The sequence below is a fragment of the Sapajus apella genome, unplaced genomic scaffold (genome assembly GCF_009761245.1).
Source record: "Sapajus apella isolate SASKATOON/1434 unplaced genomic scaffold, GSC_monkey_1.0 scaffold10, whole genome shotgun sequence".
In the NCBI taxonomy this organism is placed as follows: Eukaryota; Metazoa; Chordata; class Mammalia; order Primates; family Cebidae; genus Sapajus; species Sapajus apella.
Genome location: NW_022436950.1, coordinates 38,325,929 through 38,349,933, shown reverse-complemented (window position 1 = coordinate 38,349,933; position 24,005 = coordinate 38,325,929). Strand labels below are relative to the sequence as shown.

The 24,005-nt window shown below is 40.2% G+C and overlaps 1 protein-coding gene across 4 annotated transcripts; it reads left to right on the top strand.

The window, feature by feature from the left end:
• Positions 1-23: 23 nt before the first annotated feature.
• Positions 24-10,785, top strand: NDUFB3 (NADH:ubiquinone oxidoreductase subunit B3). 4 transcript variants are annotated; one of them, XM_032278701.1, is made up of 4 exons: positions 87-338; positions 782-873; positions 7,413-7,554; positions 10,499-10,785. In XM_032278701.1, exons 3-4 carry the CDS (start codon positions 7,415-7,417, stop codon positions 10,653-10,655), a joined length of 297 nt encoding a protein of 98 aa, XP_032134592.1. In that variant the 5' UTR covers positions 87-338; positions 782-873; positions 7,413-7,414; the 3' UTR covers positions 10,656-10,785. The 4 variants fall into 4 exon arrangements, with proteins under 4 accessions (XP_032134594.1, XP_032134592.1, XP_032134593.1 ...); XM_032278703.1 differs by lacking the exon at positions 782-873 and having other exon boundaries at positions 24-338; XM_032278702.1 differs by lacking the exons at positions 87-338; positions 782-873 and adding an exon at positions 1,699-1,737.
• Positions 10,786-24,005: the final 13,220 nt, after the last annotated feature.

Here is a 24,005-nt window from a genome sequence, read left to right as displayed (position 1 = left end):
GCCTCTCTTATTGGGTGCAGCATGTCCGAGGCCCTACGCTGTGTGCAGTGTCTAAGGATTCCTTCCCCGAGCAAGGAAAACATCTTGTCTTCCCAGCCCTTCTCTCTTTCGCAATATCTGTTAACTCAGTCAGACTGAGGATGCATATATGTGGGGAAAATATCGACTTCCAGCCTCCCTCATGTGACCTCTACCTCATTCAGGAATCTCTGACCCAGTATCGGAACGTTAAACGGCTTCTCCGCTTTCCTGCCGTGAGAGACTCGCGGTGACAACCTCCGCTTCCGGTTGGCTCCGGTTGCACAGTTGAGTGTCCTGAGAGGTCAGTTTGCCGTCAGGTAAATTGGGGAGTTGGTGGGAGACCTCTTGATTTAGGATTAAGAGCTAGACTTTATTCTGGGGAGTGCAGAAAGTGAGAGACTAACTGGAGAAGGATGGGAGGGAGGGAGGTCGACGAATTAGCGGTAGAGAACTGATGAAGTCCTAGTTTAGCATTGGGGTAGGGAGAGGTGGTTGGAGGATTCCATGACCATTACTGTAGTTGTTAAATCCAGGTGCCTTTTCCCGCCTCTGCCACGCGTAAAATCCCCCCAACTTTTGGTTTGTCTTTGTTTGCCTTTGGATCGAACAAAGGCAGAAGAACAGCATCACTGTTTTTTATTTTCTAATATTCATATAATATTCAGAGTTTTTTAAATAAGAGGAAATTAGAATATATACGTGATAGTCTTTGGTAAACTCAAATTGCATGTAGTGGAAGTGACGTTATCTTATTTCTTAGGGAAAGGATACCAGCTCTTTTTCTGTACTAGAGCCAGCTTCCTTAAGTGGAGGTTGATCTTCATCAGACTTTTAGATTCACTTCAGACACAGGTAGATGGCTTTTAAAATTTTTGGTTGCATGTGTTTTCTTTATTTAACTAATCTCCTTACTGTTATTATTTGAGCTGCTCTGAAATGGAAATAACCACTTATTTTCAGTCTTCACAATATAAGTCACTTTTTCTAATTTTATCTTTTATTGTCAAGTATACATACAGAAGTGTGTATAAAACATACATTTAAAAAAATTAGCCGGGCGCGGTGGCTCAAGCCTGTAATCCCAGCACTTTGGGAGGCCGAGGCGGGTGGATCACGAGGTCAAGAGATCGAGACCGTCCTGGTCAACATGGTGAAACCCCGTCTCTACTAAAAATACAAAAAATTAGCTGGGCATGGTGGTGCGTGCCTGTAATCCCAGCTACTCAGGAGGCTGAGGCAGGAGAATTGCCTGAACCCAGGAGGCGGAGGTTGCGGTGAGCCGAGATTGCGCCATTGCACTCTAGCCTGGGTAACATGAGTGAAACTCTGTCTCAAAAAAAAAAAAAAAAAAAAAAAATTATAACTAACAGGCAGACACTCCTGTAACCACACCTTAGGTTACAAAACAAAACATTGCCAATAACTTAGAACATGCATTCTTAACAGGGGTGATTTTGCATTTCAAGGGGGTGAAAATTGGTGGGGCTGGGGTAGGAATCTTAGTTACTACAATGATTTGTGTCACTCCAAATGGCCACAGTATATAAACAGATATACAGTATATACTTAGTGTTAAATTTTCATTGGATGGAAGTGTGATGAGGAATAAAATGTCTTAAAAGGTTCCTTACAGAGACAGTAATTAAAAATTGTTTGAAAAACACTGCCTTAGAAGCTCCCTGTATGTTTCTGTGATTCCATCTCCTCCACGAAGAGGTAACCATTATCCTGACATGTGCTTAGTACTCCCTTGTTTTACTTTAATTTTTCCATCTATGATGCATTCCTAAAAGATGAATTGTTAGGCTTTTCAATTTACATAAATGGGATCAGAGTGCATGTGTATTTTTTTCTGACTCACCCTTTGCTCATTATTATATTTGTGGAGACTTACTCATACTTTTGCATGTAGTTTTTTGTTGTATAATATCCTATAGTGTGACTACACCATAATCCGTTCTATTGTTGGACATTTCGGTTGTTTACAGTTGACAGAATAAACAATGTGGCTATAAAGATTATTTTAAAAACATTTCCTTTTTTTATTTTGTTAAGACAAGAGTCTTGATGTCTCTAAGAAAATATTTTAAATATTTTTTATATTCCATAAATATAAACCTTTGATCTGTGATATGTTTATAAGATTTACAGTTGATAAAGTAGATTCACATATCCAAATTGTCCCAAAGACACCTTTTTTTTTTTTTTTTTTTTTTTTGAGACAGAGTCTCGCTCTGTTGCTCAGGCTGGAGTGCAGTAGCATGATCTCGGCTCACTGCAATCTTCATCTCTTAAGTTCAAGCAATTCTCCGGTGTCAGTCTCACCAGTAGCTGGGACTGCAGGCCTGCACCTTCACAACCAGCTAATTTTTGTATTTTTAGTAAAGATGGGGTTTTGCCATGTTGGTCAAGCTTTTCTTGAACTCGTGACCTTAGGTGTTTCACCTGCTTCAGCTTCCCAGTGTGCTGGGATTACAGGCATAAGCCAGCACATCTGGGCTCCATGGACACTTTAATATTTTCTAATAATGATTCGATAATCTGTTTTGAGATTAAATTGATTGAAATTAAATTTAAATTCCCTTTTCCCAATTGCACCATCCACATTTCAAGTGCTAGTGGCTACCACATTGGACAGTGTTTATCTAGAATCAGATATTCATATGTTCAGATTTTCTTTATATATATATATTCTTTTGAGATGGAGTCTCACTGTCACCCAGGCTGGTGTATGGTGGCATGATCTCGGCTCACTGCAACCTCCACCTCCTGGGTTCAAGCAATTCTCCTCCCTCAGCCTCCTGAATAGCTGGGACTACAGGTGTGTGCCACCGCACCTGGCTAACTTTTGTATTTTTTAGTAGAGATGAGGTTTCACCATGTTGGCCAGGCTGGTCTCAAATCTCCTGACTTCAAATGAGCTGCCTGCCTCAGCTTCCCAAAGTGCTGGGATTATAGGCATGAGCCACTGCACCTGCCCATGTTCAGCTTTTCGAGGTGAAGCCAGTTTTTCAGAATGGTTGTGCTAAGTTACATTCTCATCACTAAGGTGTGAAAGTAGAAGGCATATCACAATGTGCTTTTTCATTCTCACAATCTTGCAAGGCAGGTTATCCTCATGTTACATGAAGAAACTGAAGTTCAGGGAAATTAAGCAGTTTGCCTTGGATTTTACTTTCACTAATGCAAAGCAGGAGAATTTCAAACTCTTCCTTTACATGATCAGGATATCATTGTTTGACTTATGGCTATTTGGAAATAGAAGAAAGTTTAAAAAGAAAAATGGGGCAGGTGCCATTGCTCATGCCTGTAATCCCAGTATTTTAAGAGGCCAAGGTGGGAGGAATGCTTGAGGCCAGGAGTTCAATACCAGCCTGGGCAGCATAGGAAGAGAAGATCCTGTCTCTGAAAACAAGAAAAAGAAAAAAGAAAATGAAAGGTTTTCTACAGATAATGTTGTCAACTTTCTGCTCTTTTTGAAAAGAAATTTAAATCTTATATGTAAATTCCTATAAAAAAGAATACTTCTGAAATAGTTAAAAGAGAAAACACATTGAATTTATTTAAATAAATTTGTTTAGGAGAAATGAGGGTATGTATACTTTCATATTTTCTTTCAAAGATTTATCTTTCAAATTACTTAATAGTTTGAGCACAGTAGTATTGTAACTTCAATATAGTCTTTATCCCATGGTAATGTTTTGATTTATTTTCAAAAACCATTTTATTAAAATTCTTGACCCTTTGTTTTATACTCTCTTCCAAATACATTGATACTCAAGTTAATATTCTAGAATTGACATTTGCCAGAATAAGGGTTTGTCTTGTAATCTCTTTAAGCATTTTTAAAATGAAGCCTTAGTTTAAAAAAGATTTTTTGAAAACATGGTATGCAGAAGCCAAGACATTATCATTCTTTTTTTTTTTTTTCTTGAGATGGAATCTCGCACTGTAACCCAGACCGGAGCGCAGTGGCGTGATCTCTGCTTACTGCAATCTCCGCCTCCTGGGTTCAAGCAATTCTCCTGCCTTAGCCTCCCAATTAGCTGGGATTACAGGTGCCCACCACCATGCCCGGCTAATTTTTTTTGTATTTTTAGAAGAGACAGGGTTTCACTCTATTGATCAGGCTGGAACTTGACCTCATGATCCGCTGGCCTCAGCCTCCCAAAGTGCTGGGATTACAGGCGTGAGCCACCATGCCCAGCCCTTATTATCATTCTAAATAAACGCTTGTAATGATCTTCTTTTGTAATAAATGTATTTAGTCTCAAAAGTCAGTCTGAAATCTGACACCATAATTTTTGCCTTCGTTTTATTGAATCTGTGAAGTAATAATGGGTTAAATGTTTCATTCAGAGTTGTGTTGTAGTTTTAACTTGTGTATGAGAGTATTGGTTTTCACTCTCATTTAAATGTGAAAATCCTCCTGGGCGTGGTTGTAATCCCCCCATAATACCAGCATTTTCGGAGACCTATGCCAGAGGATCGAGGATCACTTGAGGCTGGGAGTTTAAGATCAGTCTGGGCAACATAGGGAGGTTCCATCTCTATAAAACATTTAAAAATTAGCTGGGCATGGTGCACACTCCTGTAGTCCTAGCTACTCTGGAGGCTGAGACAGGAGACTCACTTAAGCCCAAGAGTTTGAGGCTGCAGTGCTGCTGTGAGCTGCTAGATCCAGAGCAAGACCCTCTATTTTTAAAAAAAAAAATATATATATATATATACACACACACATAATTAAATGTGAAAATCATCAACATAATATTATTGTTGTTGTTTGAGACAGAGCCTTGCTCTGTTGCCCAGGCTGGAGCGCAGTGGCGCAATCTCTGCTCACTGCAACTTCCGCCTTCCAGGTTCAAGTGATTCTCCTGCCTCAGCCTCCCAAGTAGCTGGGATTACAGGCGCACACCACCACACTCAGCTAATTTTTTTTTTTTTTGAGATGGAGTCTCACTCTGTAGCCCAGGCTGGAGTGCAGTGTCACGATCTTGGCTCACTGTAGCCTCCACCTCCCTGGTTCAAGCAATTCTCCTACCTCAGCCTCCCAAGTAGCTGAGATTACAGGCACAAGCCACCATGCCCAGCTAATTTTTGTATTTTTTTAATAGAGACGGGGTTTCACCATGTTGGCCAGTCTGGTCTTGAACTCCTGACCTCGTGATCCGCCCGCCTCGGCCTCCCAGAGTGCTGGGATTACAGGCATGAACCACCATGCCCGGCCTAATTTTTGCATTTTTTAGTAGAGACAGGGATTTGCCATGTTGGCCAGGCTGGTCTTGAACTCCTACCCTCAGATGAGCCACCTGCCTCAGCCCCCCAAAGTGCTAGCATTACAGGGGTGAGCCACCGCGCCTAGCCAACATAATATTTTTTAGTATCTTAACATGTTTACAAGTATTAAGTGTTGGTTAGTTTTTCAGAGTTAGTATGTACAATTTTTTTCCTCATATCTTGGAACTATTGTTAATTTTTTGAGACAGAGTCTCGCTCTGTCGCCCAGGCTGGAGTGCAGTGGCTCCATCTCAGCTCACTGCAACCTCTGCCTCCTGGGTTCAAACGATTCTCATGCCTCGGCCTCCCAATGATGTGTCTTAAATATACACTATCTAATAATTACCTCTCTCTAAGATCCTATGTAAGAAATCCTACCAGGCCAGGCATGGTGGCTCACGCCTATAATCCCAACACTTTGGGAGGCCAAGGCGGGCAGATCACTTGAAGTCAGGAGTTCAAGAGCACTCTGGCCAATATGGTGAAACCCTGTTTCTACTAAAATATACAAAAAAAATGAGCCAGGCATGGTGACAGGCACTTGTAATCCCAGCTACTTGGGAGCCTGAGGCAGGACAATCATATGAACCTGGGAGGTGGAGGTTGCAGTGAGCTGAGATGGTGCCACTACATTCCAGCCTGGATGATAGTGAGACTCCATCTCAGAAAAAATCCTACCGTATTATTGGACCTGTTAATAGTTATAAATAAGGACATAATGGTAATAATTACTTGGTTTTACTTCTGGAAAAGCAGTGATTATAGAATTGCTACTCCTTGCCAAGTAATTAGAATTCAGAAAAATAAAAATTAAAGAATTTCTACTGCTAACCTTATACAAATTATAGTATAGTACAATTAATCCATACCCCTTAATTTGAATTAGCAATTTAATTGGGAACTGAGCTGGTATTATTTTTATATTATATATTAAAATAACACTAGTAAAACTGAAGTATTTATATAATTATTGAGGACATATTTTATTTAAGGAAACAAATTTATAAGGAGTCCTAAGGTCTCTGTTGGCCCAGTTCAGGGATCGGCAAACTTCAGTCTGTGGACCAAATCCAGCCCACTGCCAATTTTTGTAAGGTACATGAGCTAAGAATGGTTTTTACAAATGAACATTTGTAATCACTTTGATACTAAAGATCACTAACTTTGAGCCCCAATTAAGCAAAGTGTTACCCCCAAAAAGGGAATTCCATTTTTTCTTCAGTAGACCTGTATAAATAAATAAAAAAATGTACTCAGTTATTTATTATATTTTGAATTTTATCAATAAGGTATTTGTGGAAGTGTGTTTTCTCTCCCTATATATGTACCTACATAATTGCCTCGATTTTACCTCTTTTGCCCACAAAGCCTAAAATATTTACTATCTGCCTTTTTAGAGAAAACTTTCATGTAATCATATGTAATTAAAAGCATTACAGCATTTTAAAAGAATCATCTAAAGAAAATTTTTTTAAAACAGTATGTATAACCTTTTTGTTATATATATTTGTGCATTATGAAAAGACTCAAAAGGAAAACAATATTGCTTTGAAGTTAGGAGCAGGGTTCTGAAACCAAACTGCAAGGTTCAAATCTCAGCTGTACCATTTACCATTTTTGTTACCTTTGGAAAGTTACTTAACTGCTTGGAGTCTCATTTTCCTCATCTGTAAAATGGGGATACTCATAATTTAAGTTCAAAGAGTTGTTTTAGAAGTAATGGAGTTAATATATGTAAAACATTTTAGCATAGTACACCTGGCACATAGGACTCAATAAATGTTTACTATTATTATAATGAAGAAAGAACCAGATAGTAAGTGGTTATCTCTGAGTGGCAGGATTGCCAATTATTTTTCTTTTTTATATTTTGTATATGTGTATTTCCTGTGAACTTGGCTGTGGAATAAGACACTTTTATAGAATCTTTTAACTAAAATTTTTAATTATTTATATTGGCTGTTTTTTTTTTAAAAAATTATATATATATATGTATATATATGTGTGTGTATATATATAAATTGTTTCACCTGAAAACATGAACAATAAATTTGGGTATTTGATATCTACAATTTGCATGTTTCTTATATGTGCCCTTATTTTCCTTATAGACATGGCACATGGACATGGACATGAACATGGACATGGTAAAATGGAACTTCCAGATTATAGACAATGGAAGATAGAAGGGACACCATTAGAAACTGTCCAGAAGAGGCTGGCTGCAAAAGGGCTAAGGGATCCATGGGGCCGGTAAGATGAATTAAGTAATTTAGATAGAATGTATCCTAGGGAATCAAGTGTCTCTGTTCCTTTTCAATGTATTCTCCTTAGAGAATCACGAAAAATGGCTTTTTACATTAAAGTTTTTTATTTGTTTTGAGACAGGGTCTCACTCTTACACCCAGAGTGGAGTTCAGTGGTGTCCTCACAGCAACCTCCATCTCCTAGGCTCAAGTGATGCTCCCACTCTCCCAAGTAGCTGGGACTATTGTCATGGGCCACCATGCCCAGCTAATATTTGTATTTTTAGTAGAGACAGGGTTTTGCCATGTTGCCCAAGCTGATCTCGAACTCCTGAGCTGAAGCGATCTGCCCACCTTGGTCTCCCAAAGTGTTACAATGACAGGTGTGAGCCACTATGCCCAGCCACATTAAAGTTGTAAAATAAACTTTATTGTGGTATCATTTATATATAGTAAAATTCACCTGTTTTAAGTATAAGTCCTTTATCAGATAAAAGCTTCGTGGTGCTTGCTTCAGCAACACATATACTACAATTGTAATACAAAGAAGTTAGTATGGCCCTGTGCAAGGATTTTTAAAAAATTTTTTTAAAGTTTGCAAATGTTTTTTCCCACAATGTGGCTTATCTTTTGATATTCTTAATAATGTCTTTCAGAGAGTTTAAAATTTTGATGAATTCACGCAATTTTTTTCTTTTACAATTTTTGCTTTTTGCAACCTAAGATTATCTTCTGTGCTTTCTTTTAGAAGATTTTATAGATCTTCTTACATTTCTGTGATCTATTTTGAGTTCATTTTCATGTCATATGAAGTAAGGATGATGGTTAGTATTTTTACATATGTGCATCCAGTTACTCCAGCACTATACTATTTATTAAAAGATTATCTTTCCCCTATTGAATTAGCTTAATGTTGTCAAAAATCCATTGAGTGATTTTTTTTTTTTTTTTTTTTTTTTTTTTGAGACGGAGTTTCGCTTTTGTTACCCAGGCTGGAGTGCAATGGCGCGATCTCGGCTCACCGCAACCTCCGCCTCCCGGGTTCAGGCAATTCTCCTGCCTCAGCCTCCTGAGTAGCTGGGATTACAGGCACGTGCCACCATGCCCAGCTAATTTTTTGTATTTTTAGTAGAGACGGGGTTTCACCATGTTGACCAGGATGGTCTCGATCTCTTGACCTCGTGATCCACCCGCCTTGGCCTCCCAAAGTGCTGGGATTACAGGCTTGAGCCACCGCGCCCGGCTCATTGAGTGATTTTTGACACTCAGTGGGCGTGGTGGCTCATGCCTATAATTCTAGCACTTTGGGAGTCCAAGGCGGGTGGATCGCTTGAGCCTAGGATTTCAAAACCCGCCTGAGCAATATAGGGAGATTTTGTCACTACAAGAAATTTTTAAGAATTGCCAGATGTAGTACACACATGTAGTCCCAGCTACTCAGGAGGCTGAGGTGGGTGGATCACTTGAGCCCAGGATGTCCACATGGCAGTGAGCCAAGATCTGCCCACTCCACTCCAGCCTGGGCAATAGAGAGAGACATTGTCTCAAGAAAATTAAAAAAATCAATTGACTGTATCTATAGGATCTATTTCTGGACTCTATTCTGTTACCCTCATTAATATGTCCACCCTTATGCCAATACCACACTGTCTTTAAATCAGGTAGTACGAGATCTCCAACTTTAAAAATATTATTTTAGCTATTCTAGGTCTTTTACATTTACATATAAACTTTGGAATAAGCCTGTTCATTTCTATAAAAAACCTGCTTGGATTTTAATTGGGATTACATTGAATCTGTTTCAAGTAGATTCACAATGGGAATCTGTTTCACATCCACACTGAATCAAATTCACATCAATTTAGGGGCTGGGCACAGGGGCTCACACCTGTAATTTCAGCTTTTTGAGAGGTTGAGGTGGTTGGACACTTGAGGTCAGGAGTTCAAGACCAGCCTGGCCAACATGGTGAAACCTTATCTCTACTAAAGATATAAAAAATTAGCCAGACGTGGTGGCAGGTGCCTGTAATCCCAGCTACTTGGGAGGCTGAGGCAGGAGAACTGATCTCGGGACGTGAAGGTTACAGTGACCCAAGATCACGCCATTGCACTTCAGCCTGGGCAACAGGGCAAGACTGTCTTAAAAATAATAATAGTAATACTTGTATCTATGTTCATGAGGAATATTATTCTGTAGCTGTTTTTCTTCTAACATCTTTGTCTGGCTTTGGTATCTCAATTAGATTTAATTAGCTCTCGTATTTCCTAAGTCATATTTTTATAGTTAAATGGTTTTTGTTTTTCATAACCTGATGTTTTCACTGGCTGTCTTTATCAGAGCAGGATGTCAGTCTTCTAAAATTCAGGCTGCTATGGTAGGGAGAAGCTGAGATCCTTTTGAATAGTAACAATAATGTCAAGTGTTACATACTCCATGCTCTTCTGCCAAAGTATATCATGCATGAGCCTGTTTACTCTTAATGATATTAAAAAGTAGATAATCATCATCATGGAATAGAACAGGAAGTAGACCATGACAGTTAAGTGTCTTGCCTAGCCTACAATATTGTGAATCTAATATAAGTGGCATAGCAAAGATTAATACCCAAGTCTGTAACTTCATCTTTCAGTGATGTTGTAATGACTACTGTGGGCAGAATCCGTCTGACCTGTGACAGGCTGAAGTGAGTTGCATTTGATGGTTCTGTAAAATCCTGAGGCATGTGACTATGAAATCATCAAGTGTTTATTCTTCTATTTTACATGTGAAACTTGGGCATATACTTAATTATCCTAGGCCACAGAAAGATTCTTATTGTGATTCACTTAAATGATCTTCTGTAGGGAAGCATTTACGTCAATTAGAAATATGAAAATTAAATTTATTTCATTCAATGTATGTACACACAAGTTGTGTATGATTCTAATTTTTTCCCTTTTGTTTTTTCTAGCAATGAAGCTTGGAGATACATGGGTGGCTTTGCACAAAAGGTTACCTTTTTTGATGTATTCTTTAAAGGATTCAAATGGGGATTTGCTGCATTTGTGGTAGCTGTAGGAGCTGAATATTACCTGGAGTCCCTGAATAAAGATAAGAAGCATCACTGAAGATAATACCTGGAAGTATCATAGTGGTTTCTTAACTCTCCAAAATAAGATTTCTTCACTATAGCCTACTTGACTTGTTTGTCCCTTAAAGAATGATTTAATAAAGTAAAATAAAATATATATATGCCAATCTGTTTTTGTCATTGTTTTTTTTTAAGTGTCTCAAGCCGTATCAGATTTGGTTTAGAATACATAGTGGGTTGGAGAACAGCAGGAGTGACTTCTGCATATAGCAGGCATACAGCATATATTTTACTGAGAAAATGGACATGTTCTAACAAATTTTTTAAATCTTTTTTTTTTTTTGAGACGGAGTTTCGCTCTTGTTACCCAGGCTGGAGTGCAATGGCGTGATTTCGGCTCACCGCAGCCTTCACCTCCTGGGTTCAGGCAATTCTCCTGCCTCAGCCTCCTGAGTAGCTGGGATTACAGGCACACGCCACCATGCCCAGCTAACTTTTTTTTTTTGTAGTTTTAGTAGAGAGAGACGGGGTTTCACCGTGTTGACCAGGATGGCCTCGATCTCTTGACCTCGTGATCCACCCGCCTCGGCCTCCCAAAGTGCTGGGATTACAGGCTTGAGCCACCGCGCCCGGCCCTAAATCTTTTTTTTTTTTTTTAATTAATCCTGACCTAGCTTGCTCTAACAAGTTTTTAAATGGGAGTTGGTCTTACTGCTTTTATTGCTTTTGTCATCCTCTTCAGGTGGTTTAAAGGAACCCAGATTATACTGTAAATACTTACTGCCCTGTTCTGGTTGACACATCCATGTATTATGTTCATTTTTCTTAATTGTGGCATTTTCCACTCTTGCTTAGTCCTCTTGGTCCTTATTCTTCCTATGTCATGAAAAGCCATACTTTTTTTTTTTTTTTTTTTTGAGACAGTGTTTTGTTCTGTTACTCATGCTGGAGTAAAGTGGCAGAATGATCTTGGCTCACTGCAACCTCAGCCTTTCCCAGGCTCAAGGGATCCTTCCACGACACCAGGTTATCTTGTATTTTTAGTAGAGATGGGGTTTTGCCTTGTTGCTGAAACCCCATCTCTACTAAAGATGGCTGGCTGGTCTCAAACTCCTGGTTGGCCTCCCAAAGTGCTGGGATTGTAGGCATGACCCACCATGCCTGACCTTTTTCTGAATTTCTATCAAACTAGACATTCTTCCAACATTGACTTTTGAAAATTTAATTAGTTATATCCCTAGTTAAATAAAGATTTGGCCAGCTGCAGTGGCTGACGCCTATAATCCCAAAACTTCGGGAGGCCAGGGTGAGCAGATCACTTAGGTTCAGAAAGTAGAGACCAGCCTGGCCAACATGGTGAAACCCCAACTCTATGAAAAGTACAAAAATTAGCCAGACATGGTGGCAGGCATCTGTAATCCCAACTGCTTGGAAGGCTGAGGTGGGAGAATCACTTGAACCCAATTGAGGTGGAGATTGCAGTGACCCGAGATGATGCTACTGCACTCTAGCCTGGCCAACAGAATAAGACTGTCTCCAAAAAAAACAACAACATAGATTTAACACTTGGGGAGGGGTGATAAGTTTGCTTAAATAATGAAACATACAGTATCACAAGGTGATTTTTTTTTTCTTTTCTTTTTTTTGAGACTGAGTCTCCCTGCCAGGCTGGAGGGCTAGGCAGTGGTGTAATCTCGGCCCACTGCAACCTGTACCTGCCATGTTCAAGCAATTCTTCTGCTTCAGCCTCCCAGGTAGCTGGGATTTCAGGTGCCCACCACCACACCCAGCAAATTTTTGTATTTTTAGTAGAGATAGGGTTTCATCATGTTGGCCAGGCTGGTCTTGAACTCCTGACCTCATGTATTCTGCCTGCCTTAGTCTCCCAAAGTGCTGGGATTACAGGCATGAGCCACTGCACCCAAGGTGATTTTTTCTTTGTAAATTTCTTGTTTTTAAATGTAAACTTCAGCAATGCTAAAGCGAGACGAATTTCTAATAAACTGATAGTGGTAAATAGAATGTGGTAATATGCAACATAAAAAAGACTACATGCAAAAAAGGAAAGCATTTATTTATTTTAGATAAAATTTAATACATACTTTCTTCTCTGTTTTGTTTTTTGAGATGGGGTCTCACTCTGTTGCCCCGACTGGAGTGCAGTGGCCCAATCTCAGCTCACTGCAACCTCTGCCTCCCAGGCTCAAGTGATCCTCCCACCTCAGCCTCTCAAGTAGCTGGGACTACAGGCAAGTGCCACCACAGCTAGCTAATTTTTCGTATTTTTGGTAGAGATGGGATTCCACCATGTTGCCCAGGCTGTCTCAAACTCCTGAGCTCTAGTGATCCACCTGCCTCAGCCTCTCAAAGCCCTGGGGTTACAGGTGTGAACCACCACACCCAGCCTGTCTTGTTTTTGTTTTTGGAATTTATAGTCTCTTTATCTTCTGGCAAAATACTAGAAGCAAAAGGAAAGATTTTTAAAAGGAAAAAAGATCAATGGGGCAAATAGAAATAGCAAGATGATAGATTTAACTTAATCATATTGAATATTATATTAAATGTATATTGTCTAAAGTTTAAACTCTAAAACATAATTTCCTCTTTTGACAGAATCTCACTCTGTTGCCCAGGCTAGAGTGCAATGGCGTGATCTCAGCTCATTACAAACTCCACCTCCTGGGTTCAAGCGATTCTCCTGCCGCAGCCTCCCGAATAGCTGGGATTACAGGCTCGAGCTACCATGCCCAGCTAATTTTTGTATTTTTAGTAGAGATGAGGGTTTCACCATGTTGGCCTGGCTGTTCTCAAACCCCTGACCTCAGATGATCCGCCCACCTCAGCCTCCCAAAGTGCTGGATTATAGGAGTGAGCCACTGCGCCCAGCCCACTCTAAAACATTTCAGTTAAAAGATAGAGATGGCCAGGCACAGTGGCTCAGGCCTATAATCCCAGCACTTTGGGAGGCCCAGGTGGGCAGATCACTTGAGCTCAGAAGTTCAAACCAGCCTGGACAACATGGCGGAAACCTGTCTCTACAAAAAATACAAAAAATTATACAAGTGTGGTGGTGTATGCCTGTGGTCCTAGCTACTTGAGAGGCTGAGGTGGAAGAATGGCATGAGCCCAGGAGGCAGAGGTTGCAGTGATCCAAGATCGTGCCACTGCACTACAGCCTGGGAGACAGCCAGACCCTGTCTCGTAAATGAATGAATGAATGAATGACAGAAATGATCAACTTTGGCAAAAAAACAAGACCCAACTATAAACTGCCCATATGAAAACCCCAATGAAAAGAATGTTGAAATATATTAATATCAAAGTAGATTTTAGAATGAAGAACATTGTCTATGATAAAGACATTTCATACTAATGAAGGGGTCACTTCATTGAGAGGACCTAAAAAATCTTAAATGTTTATGCACAGAGCTTCAAAATACCAAAAGCAAAAACAAAACTTAGAAAGAGACAAAACAATTACGATATGTTTGGAGATTTCAACACTTCTTTCTCAGTAATTGATAGAAAATTAAAAATAGGCAAGGTGTGGTGGTCCATACCTGTAATCCCAGCACTTTGGGAGGCCCAGGTGGGAGAATCGCTTGAGCTCAGGAATTCAAGACCAGCCCAGGCAACATGGCAAGACCCTGACTCTTAAAAACAAAAATGTTAAAAAATTAGCCAGGCATGATGGCAGGCACCTGTAGTCCCAGCTACTCGTGAAGCTGAGACAGGAGGATTGCTTGGGCCCTGGAGGTTGAGGCTGTAGTGACCTGTGATCATGCCATTGCACTCCATCCAACCTGGGCAACAGAGTGAGAGCCTGTCTCAAAAATAATAATAATTTTAAAAATTAAAAAATTATGAATCACTCATTTTCTAACAAAACCCAGGGAATGTACAGGACTATCCCTTGGGTGAAAGGAGAAAGTATTTAAACCTCCGTTTTTACTTTCATGTTTAATGAAAATGAATTAAATGTTGTTAATGTTTAATAGAGCCACAGTGAAGTTTTCTCACAAATGGTGGATACCAAAGTGATCACACAGAATTAGTGGTAAGGTATCCCGAGATGAAAGTAACATTTCTAACCTCCAAAAGGAGAGAACAAAAGGACTCTTCGGCAAATTGCTACAGGCTGTAGTTTATATGTCCTCAGTTTTGGAATTTATTATCTACTAATTATTGACTGTTTTTCGTTTTTTGTGGGTTGTTTGGTTTTTTTTTTTTTAGATGGAGTCTTGCTCTGTTGCCCAGGGCAGTGGCGCCATCTTGGCTCACTGCAACCTCCACCTTTTGGGTTCAAGAGAGTCTCCTGCCTCAGCACCCCAAGTGGCTGTGATTACAGGCACAAGCCACCACACCCAGCTAATTTTTTTTATTTTTAGTACAGACAGGGTTTCACCTTGTTGGCCAGGCTGGTCTCGAACTCCTGGGATCAAATAATCCGCCCACCTTGGCCTCCCAAAATTCTGGGATTACAGGTATGAGTCATGGCGTCTGGCCTTTTTGTGGGTTTTTTTTTTTTTTTTTTTTTTTTTTTTCAGACAGGATCTCACTTTGTTGCCTAGGCTAGATGCAGTGGTGCAATCACAGCTCACTGCAGCCTAGACCTCCTGGGATCAAGTGATCCTCTTTTCTTAGCCTCCAAAGTAGCTGGGACTGCAGGCACATATCACCACACCCCATTAATATTTTTTTTATTTTTGTAGAGACAGGGAGCTCACCATGTTACGTAAGCTGGTCTCAAATTCCTGGGTTCAAGGACTCCTCCCACCTTGAACTCCCAAAGTACAGAGATTACAGGCATGAACCACTGTACCCAGCCATGTCTACTAGTTTTAACTCAACCTTCATGAAATAGATAAGCAGCTTAAAAAGATTTTTTACAAAGAAACTGCTGATTGAAGCTAATACTAATAACCCAAGAACAAGCAAATAAGAAGAAAAGAGAAGAGCCATGAACTCTGTCAGCAATATTACCAGTAAATAGGATGGTCTAATCATGAGATCATGAGAAGAGTCAACCAAAAAAAAAAAAAAAAAAAAGATTGAAATAAGGATCCGAACCCACTAACGAACCCACCATCAGTACAATGAACCTTGTCCTAACAGTGTGCTTGATCTGTTAATTAAAGATAGCATATAGTCATCATGATTTAACATTTAAAAGTGTTTAATTTTTGTCTTACCTTCAGTTTCCATATTTATGTATTTTCTTCTCTCTCTCTCTCCCTCTCTCTCTCTCTTTCTTTTTGGAGTCAGAATCTTGCTCTGTTGCCTGGTGTGCAATTGTGTGATCTCGGCTCACAGTAACCTCTGCCTCCTGGGTTCAAACAATTCTCCTGCCTCAGCCTCCCGAGTAGCTGGGATTATAGGCATGCGCCACCACACCCAACTACTTTTTAGTATTTTTTTTTTTTAGTGCGATGGGGTCTTCTTTTTTGAAATGAAGTCTTACACTGTTGCCCAGGCAGGAGTACAGTGGTGCAATCTTGGCTCACATCAACCTCCACCTCGCAGGTTCAAGCGATTCTCCTGCCTCAGCCTCCTGAGTAGCTGGGATTACAGGTGCCCACCACCACATACAGCTAAATTTTTTTTGTATTTTTAGGAGAGATGGGGTTTCACTATGTTGGCCAGGCTGGTCTCAAACTCCTGACCTTGTGATCCACTGGCCTTGGCCTCCCAAAGTGGTGGGATTACAGGCATGAGCCACTGTGCCTGGCCTATTTGTGTATTTTCAATGTACATATATGATAATATTTACATATAACAAAATGTTATATCACAGGTTGGGATTTATTGTAATATTTACTCATAATATTCAGTTCTTTAAAAATAGCAGCCAGGGCTAGGCGAGGTGGCTCACACCTATAATCCCAGCACTTTGGGAAGATGAAGAGGGTGGATCACCTGAGGTCAGGAGTTTGAGACCAACCTGGCCAACATGGTGAAACCCCCATCACTACTAAAAATACAAAAATCAGCCAGGTGTGGTGGCACATGCCTGTAGTCCCACCTACTTGGGAGGCTGAGGCAGAGGAATCGCTTGGACACAGGAGGTAGAGGTTGCAGTGAGCCAAGATCACTCCACTGCACTCTAGCCTGTGTCTCAAAAAAAAAAAAAAAAAAAAAAAGCTGGCCATGGGGGCTCATGACTACTGTCTTACCACTTTGGGAGGCTGAGGTATAAGGCTTGCTGGAGCCCAGGAGACTAGCCTGGTTAACAAAGTGAGACCCTGTCTCCACATTTTTAAAAATCAGACAGGCATGGTGGTGTGAACCTGTAGTCCCAGCAACTTAGGAGGCTGAGGCAGGAAGATCATTTGAGCCTGGAGGGAAGGTTGCCTGGGCGAGAGTGAGATTCTGTCTCTAAATGAAAAAATTTAAAAATAGCATTTGAGACCTTCATCAGATTTTTAAAGAGCATTTTAAAAGTATAGTTTATTTTTAGTTTATTACGTACAACCCAGGTAATTTATTTTTAAAAAATTAAAGGTGGCCAGGTGCAGTGACTCACATGCGTAAGCCCTGCACTCTGGGAGGCCACAATGGGCTGATCACTCGAGCCCAGGAGTTTGAGACCAGCCGGGGCAACATAGAGAGATTCTGTCTCTACAAAAAATAGAAAAATTAGCATGTGATGGCATATTCCTGTAGTTGCACCTATTTGAGAGGCTGAGGTGTGAGGATCGTTTGAGCCAAGGAGTTTAAGGCTGCAGTGAGCTGAGATTACACCACTGCACTCTAGCCTGGACAGAGCAAGATCCTGTCTCAGAAAAAAAATAAAATAAAATAAATGTTACTTCACGGGCCGGGTGCAGTGGCTCACGCCTGTAATCCCAGCACTTTGGGAGGCCGAGGCGGGTGGATCACAAGGTCAAGAGATCGAGACCATCCTGGTCAACATGGTGAAACCCCGTCTCTACTAAAAATACAAAAAATCAGCTAGGCATGGTGGGATGTGCCTGTAATCCCAGCTACTCAGGAGGCTGAGGCAGGAGAATTGCCTGAACCCAGGAGCCGGAGGCTGCGGTGAGCCGAGATCGCGCCATTGCACTCCAGCCTGGGTAACGAGAGCGAAACTCCGTCTCAAAAAAAAAAAAAAAAAAAAGTTACTTCACGATGGCCAATCAGTTGGCAACATGAGTTTCAATGTTTTATGTAATCCTTACTGGTCCTCCAAATCCCTAGAGTTGCAAAGTACTCCAATTCAAATATCTATGAGAGGCCAGGCATGGTGGCTCATGCCTGTAATCCCAGCATTTTGGGAGGCTGAGGCGGGCTGATCACCTGAGGTCAGGAGCTCAAAACCAGCCTGGCCAACATGATAAAACCCTGTCTCTGCAAAAATTACAAAAATTAGCTGAGCATGATGGCAGGTGCCTGTAATCCCAGCTGCTTGGGAGGCTGAGGTGGGAGAATCACTTGAACCCAGTAGGCAGAGGTTGCAGTGAGCAGAGATCACACCATTGCACTCCAGCCTGGGTGACAGAGCAAGACTCTGTCTCAAACAAACAAACAAACAAACAAACAAAAAATAGCTATGAGAGTGGAATCCCTCAAGTCCTGATTTACCTCAATACCAATATGAGGAGAAAAAGCAAATTTTTTTGCTTTTGTTTTTGTTTTGCATTGACCTGCTTTTGATTCTGTCAGAAAGTATTTATTGAAAAGAGGAATTTTATTTTAATTTTATATACTATGTTATATAGACATATATTTTAAATTTATATATAGTATTATATTATTGTAAGTTTATATATAATAAACTATCCAAATAGTAACTAATTTAAAGATTAAATTATTGGCCCAGTGCAGTGGCTCACACCTGTAATCCCAGTACTTTGGGAGGCCAAAGCAGGCAGATCACAAGGTCAGGAGTTTGAGACCAGCCTGGCCAACATAGTGAAACCCCATCTCTGCTAAAAACACAAAAAATTAGCCTAGTGTGGTGCTGGGCACCTGTAATCCCAGCACTTGGGACGCTGAGGCAGGAGAATCACTTGAACCCAGGAGGCAGAGGTTGCAGTAAGCCGAGATAGTACCATTGAAGTCCAGCCTGGGCGACAGTGTGAGACTCCGTCTCAAAAAAAAAAAAAGATTAAATTATTAATGTCATAGGCTGTATTAGGCTGAATTAATTTTGTTTTTTGTTTCTTTTTCATTTATTTATTTATTTTTTGTTTGTTTCTTTTTTAGATGGAGTTTTGCTCTTGTTGCCCAGGCTGGAGGGCAATGGCATGATCTCCACTCACTGCAACCTCTGCCCCAGGCTGCCCACCCACCAGAAGTCAAAAAAAAAAAAAAAAAAAAAGGGACAAAATCCCCTTGTCTCTAGGTCTCTATATTTTTCTGTTTAATCTCCCATGCAACAAAATGAAGTAACTCTTTTGAAATATGGCCCCAAATTACAAAACTAACTGGAAAGAATTTTGGTTGTTGCTAAACACTTGTGTTTCTGAGAATGCATTACAAAATCAGAACATTGCAAAATAAGAACATGCATACTTGTGATATAAATCAGAAAACTTTGTGCCATTTGGAAAATTCACATATTTTCATTTTGTGGTTTTGTTTTGTTTTTTTGAGATGGAGTCTTGCTCTGGTTGCCCAGGCTAGAGTCCAATGTCCCGATCTCAACTCATTGCAATCTCCGCCTCCCAGGTTCAAGTGATTCTCCTACCTCAGCCTCCTGAGCAGCTGGGATTACAGGCATGCACCACCACACCCAGCTAATTTGGTATTTTTTTTTTTTTAATAGTGACGGGGTTTCTCCATGTGGGTCAGGCTGGTCTTGAACTCCTGACCTCAGGTGATCCACCCCACCTTGACTTCCCAAAGTGCTGGGATTACAGATAAAACACAAAGTGAGCCACTGGGCCTGGGCTTATTTTGTGTTTTAAAACTGAAAATAATAATTCTTTTTTTTAAATCACATACTCTCCTATCCAAAATAATTCTTAATAATGTGCCAAATGGTGCTATTCAAAACAATTTATGGCTAAAAGGAAATATTTTGCTTTCAGATTTTTACCAATTATACTATTTGTAAATTATTAATTATGTCTCATTATAAATAAAATATTTAGTACTCCCTGTGAATGTTCTACCCACTCTAATTTTAATTAATTCCCAAACTGAATTTGAAAATAACAGCATTTAACATACATTTTCCTGCTGATTTGGTAACTAATCGAATATTGTTCTAAATTTACTTTCATATTTTAAATACATTGGTCAGACGTTTTACCTTATTATAAAAAATGAAGTTTTTTAAAAATTTGCATTATACATTTAAATGAATTACACATTTAAATGACTGTTTTGTGAGTACAGCTTTTTGTGTGATATATATATTTTTTATTTCATTTGTTTTCCTGCTTCAAAATTTCCATGGGAAATGATGAACAGTCACTGAACAGGTGACATAGTACTGAAGGCCAACTCTGGTTCACGGTAACCATAGCAATAACTGTCCTAAAAATAAAGAGTGTCTTTGTCAGCACAGATGGGATCATCTTACTGAGGAAGAATCAGGTTCACAGGCAGTGGTATCACCTGGACCTTGGAATCCCATATGGTAGTAACATAATACAATAGCACCAGAAATTAATACAGATATAAAGGCTTAAAATAAGATTTTATATTCAGACAATACTTTTTAGTGAAACATAATTAGAAACTAAAACTATGTCTATAGATGATAAATAATTTCCAACAAGGAAGTATCACATTCATGTAGTTAACAATACAGAAATTGAACTCAAGTTATTAATTCCTAATTCATTACCTGTAAAGGCTTCCTTATAGTTGACGTGGGTTTGTAAGTAACTATAATTCTAATATATCAATTTCTACATTTCTAAGCAATCTTATAAAATGAAAGATTTCTTACAGCCTTATACTTTATATATATTTCTATTAGAGCACTTATCACAATGTATCATAATTACACATTTCCTTGTTTGACTTCCTTTTTAAACCATGGCTTTCTGGAAGACAGGGACTGTACCAATTTAATAGGTGTTTAGGAAGTATCTGTTGAATGAATTAATTAGTAAATAATTCATGGAGAATGAATAAATGAATTCAGAGATCTAAACTACTTGTAAGGTAGTAGAAATTATTTGCCACTGATTAACACCTCATTTTACGACTCTAGAAAGATTTAGTGGGAATGAAAGACTGGGGAGACGCACATATTTTCCAATGAATAAGAGGTTTCATGGATTCCAATTGCCTGTCAGGAAACATTAACAAAAGGTCTTTGGTGGTGTCTTAGGTACAGATTCCAGAATTGGAAGGCACTTCCTCAATCCCAAGGCAAGAAGATTAGAACTAAACTAGGCCTAAGCATTCTGACTCATGCTATATAACCTTCCCCTACTTGTTAATGAGTTGGTGATAAAAATACTGACCATCAAAGGTCAAGACCAATTTGTGCTACATGCAGCCAATTACTCCATGGCCATTACATGCAATTTCTCCTTTAACACATCGGTTAGTTTAGTTTAGTTTAGTTTTGTTTTGTTTTCAGAATTATAAGGAATAGAGCCCCTGCCTGCAAATAATGGGGCATGCTAAATAGTGGGGCAGGCTGGCTCAACCCTCCTCCAACGTTAAGGAAGCTCCATGGAATATTAACTAGAGCAGCGGCAGACCTCTTCGCTCCTTTTCTTTGAATTGGATTCATTCATTTAACAAATATATATTGAGTACCTCCTAATGTATCAGTAATATTCATGGCACTTTATAATACATCAGTGAACAAAACAAATTTCTCTTCTCTTGGTACTTACATTTCAGTGTAGGATTACCATGTTTTTCCAAGATGTTGACTAACCAAGGAGTGTCTCACTACCTGGCGGGCACCAGAGACATTTTGTCCACGTGCAGTATATTTTATCAACCAAACTTTTTCTCCTAGAAACATACATTTATTTATTTATTTTTATTTAAAAAATTTTTGGAAATAGGATCTCACTATGTAGCCCAGGCTGGACTCAAATTCCTGGCCTCAAGTTATTCTCCTGTCTCAGTTTTTCAATGTACAGGTATACACTAGCACGCCTGGCTAAACAAATTGAAAACTGTAGTTTGAATCAGTGAGGTTTGATTTTTTTTTTTTTTTTTTTGAGACAGAGTCTTGCTCTGTCACCAGGCTGGAGTGCAGTGGCGCAATCTCGGCTCACTGCAACGTCCGCCTCCTGGGTTCAAGCAATTCTTCCGCCTCAGCCTCCCGAGTAGCTGGGACCACAGGTGCGTGCCACCACGCCCAGCTAATTTTTTTGTATTTTTAGTAGAGACGGGGTTTCACCATGTTGACCAGAATGGTTTCGATCTCTTCATCTCCTCCTTGGCCTCCCAAAGTGCTGGGATTATAGATATGAGCCACTGCACCCGGCCAGTTTGATTCTTGATAATTATTTTTTTCCTCTTCTAAATTGCCCATGCAATCATAAATAAAAGAACAAGATCATCCTGGCACAGTGGCTCACACCTGTAACCTCAGCACTTTGGGAGGCTGAGGCAGGTGGATGACCTGAGGTCGGGAGTTTGAGACCAGGCTGACCAACATGGAGAAACTCCCTCTCTACTAAAAATACAAAATTAGCCAGACGTGGTAGCGCATGCCTGTAGTCCCAGCTACTGGGGAGGCTGAGGCAGGCGAATCACTTGAACCTGGGAGCTGGAGGTTGCGGTGAGCCGAGATCATGCCATTGCACTCCAGCTTGGATTACAAGAGCGAAACTTCGTCTCAAAAAAAAAGAACAAGATCTTGTCTTTTGAGGGAACATAGATACATAGATAGAGCTGAAGGCTATTATCCTTTGCAAACTAACACAGGAACAGAAAACCAAAAGCTGCATGTTCTCACTTATAAGTGGGAGTGAAATGTTAAGAACTCACAAACACAAAGAAGGGAACAATAGACACTGGGGTCTACTTTAGGGTGGAGGATAGGAGGAGGGAGAGAACAGAAAAAGTAACTATTGGGTACTAGGCTTAACACATGAGAGGGTGATGAAATGTACGACAAATCCCCATGACATGAGTTTACCTATATAACAAATCTTCACACGTACTGCTGAACCTAAAAGTAAAAAAAAAAAAAAAAAAAGAATCACAAAAAATAAAACAAAATTGTCATTAAATTTTTTAAAACACACAGAATTTTGTACTCTCCTAATAAAACATATCTTGCTTTACCTTATAAGTCAGATTTAAAAAAATTTTTTTTTGATGTAGTGCCACTCTGTCACCCAGGCTGGAGTGCAATGGTGTGATCTTGGCTCACTGCAACCTCTGCCTTTCTGGTTCAAGCAATTTTTGTGCTCCAGTCTCCTGACTAGCTGGGATTATAGACGCCCGCCACCATTCCTGGCTAATTTTTGTTATTTTTAGTAGAGACGGGGTTTAACCATGTTGCCCAGGCTGGTCTTGAACTCCTGACCTCAGGTGATCCCAAAGTGCTGGGATTACAGGTGTGAGCCACCGTGCCTGGTCTGGAACTCAGATATTTTCATACTTGCCTTATATTCTACCAGATTAGGAATCTTGCAAATCTTGCCTTATTTAGAGAATCTATATCTAAAACCTGGCCAACATGATGAAACCCTGTCTCTACTAAATATACAAAAATTAGCTGGGCATGGTGGCTCATGCCTGTAATCTCAGCTAGTCAGGAAGCTGAGGCAGGAGAATCGCTTGAACCCGGGAGGCAGAGGTTGCAGTGGGCTGAGATCACAGCACTGCACTCCAGTCTGGGCAACAGAGGAAGACTCCATCTCAAATTAAAAAAAAAAAGGATTGGGAGGCTGAGGCAGGTGGATCTCAAGGTCAGGAGTTCAACACAAGCTTGGCCAACATGCATCCCTGCACTCCAGCCTGGGCAACAAAGCAAGACACTGTCTCAGAAAACCCTCTCTGTGTACCCAAGACCTGAAGGTCTCTACTCAAAGAGCCTGAGCCTCCCACCAGGGCCTAATTGGCCTCTTAACCAAGTCCATACTCCAGGGACAAGCTGTACTGCAAGTATGCACATCCCTAAGCCTAAGGGGTGGCTGATTGTAAGGGGATGCAAATGGAAAGTGGACAGCAGGTGGAAGTGTTAACATAGGTATATACAGTCATTCTTTGAGGGCTGCTGAAGCCAATGGATAGGGATGGCACAGGGGGTAAGGGGTTAAACGCTTGCCCCTACTGGTTTGCCAAGTAGGATGACAATATGGACTTCCAATGTCAGCCAGAAAAAGCCTTCAGGGAATGACATATGCATATGCTGGGTCAGAAGTCATACTGGTATGTGTTGAAGTGGTAAGAATTAGTGGGCATGCAAGGTGGGCCTGGGGTAAATCCACTTTGATGGTTTCACTGACAA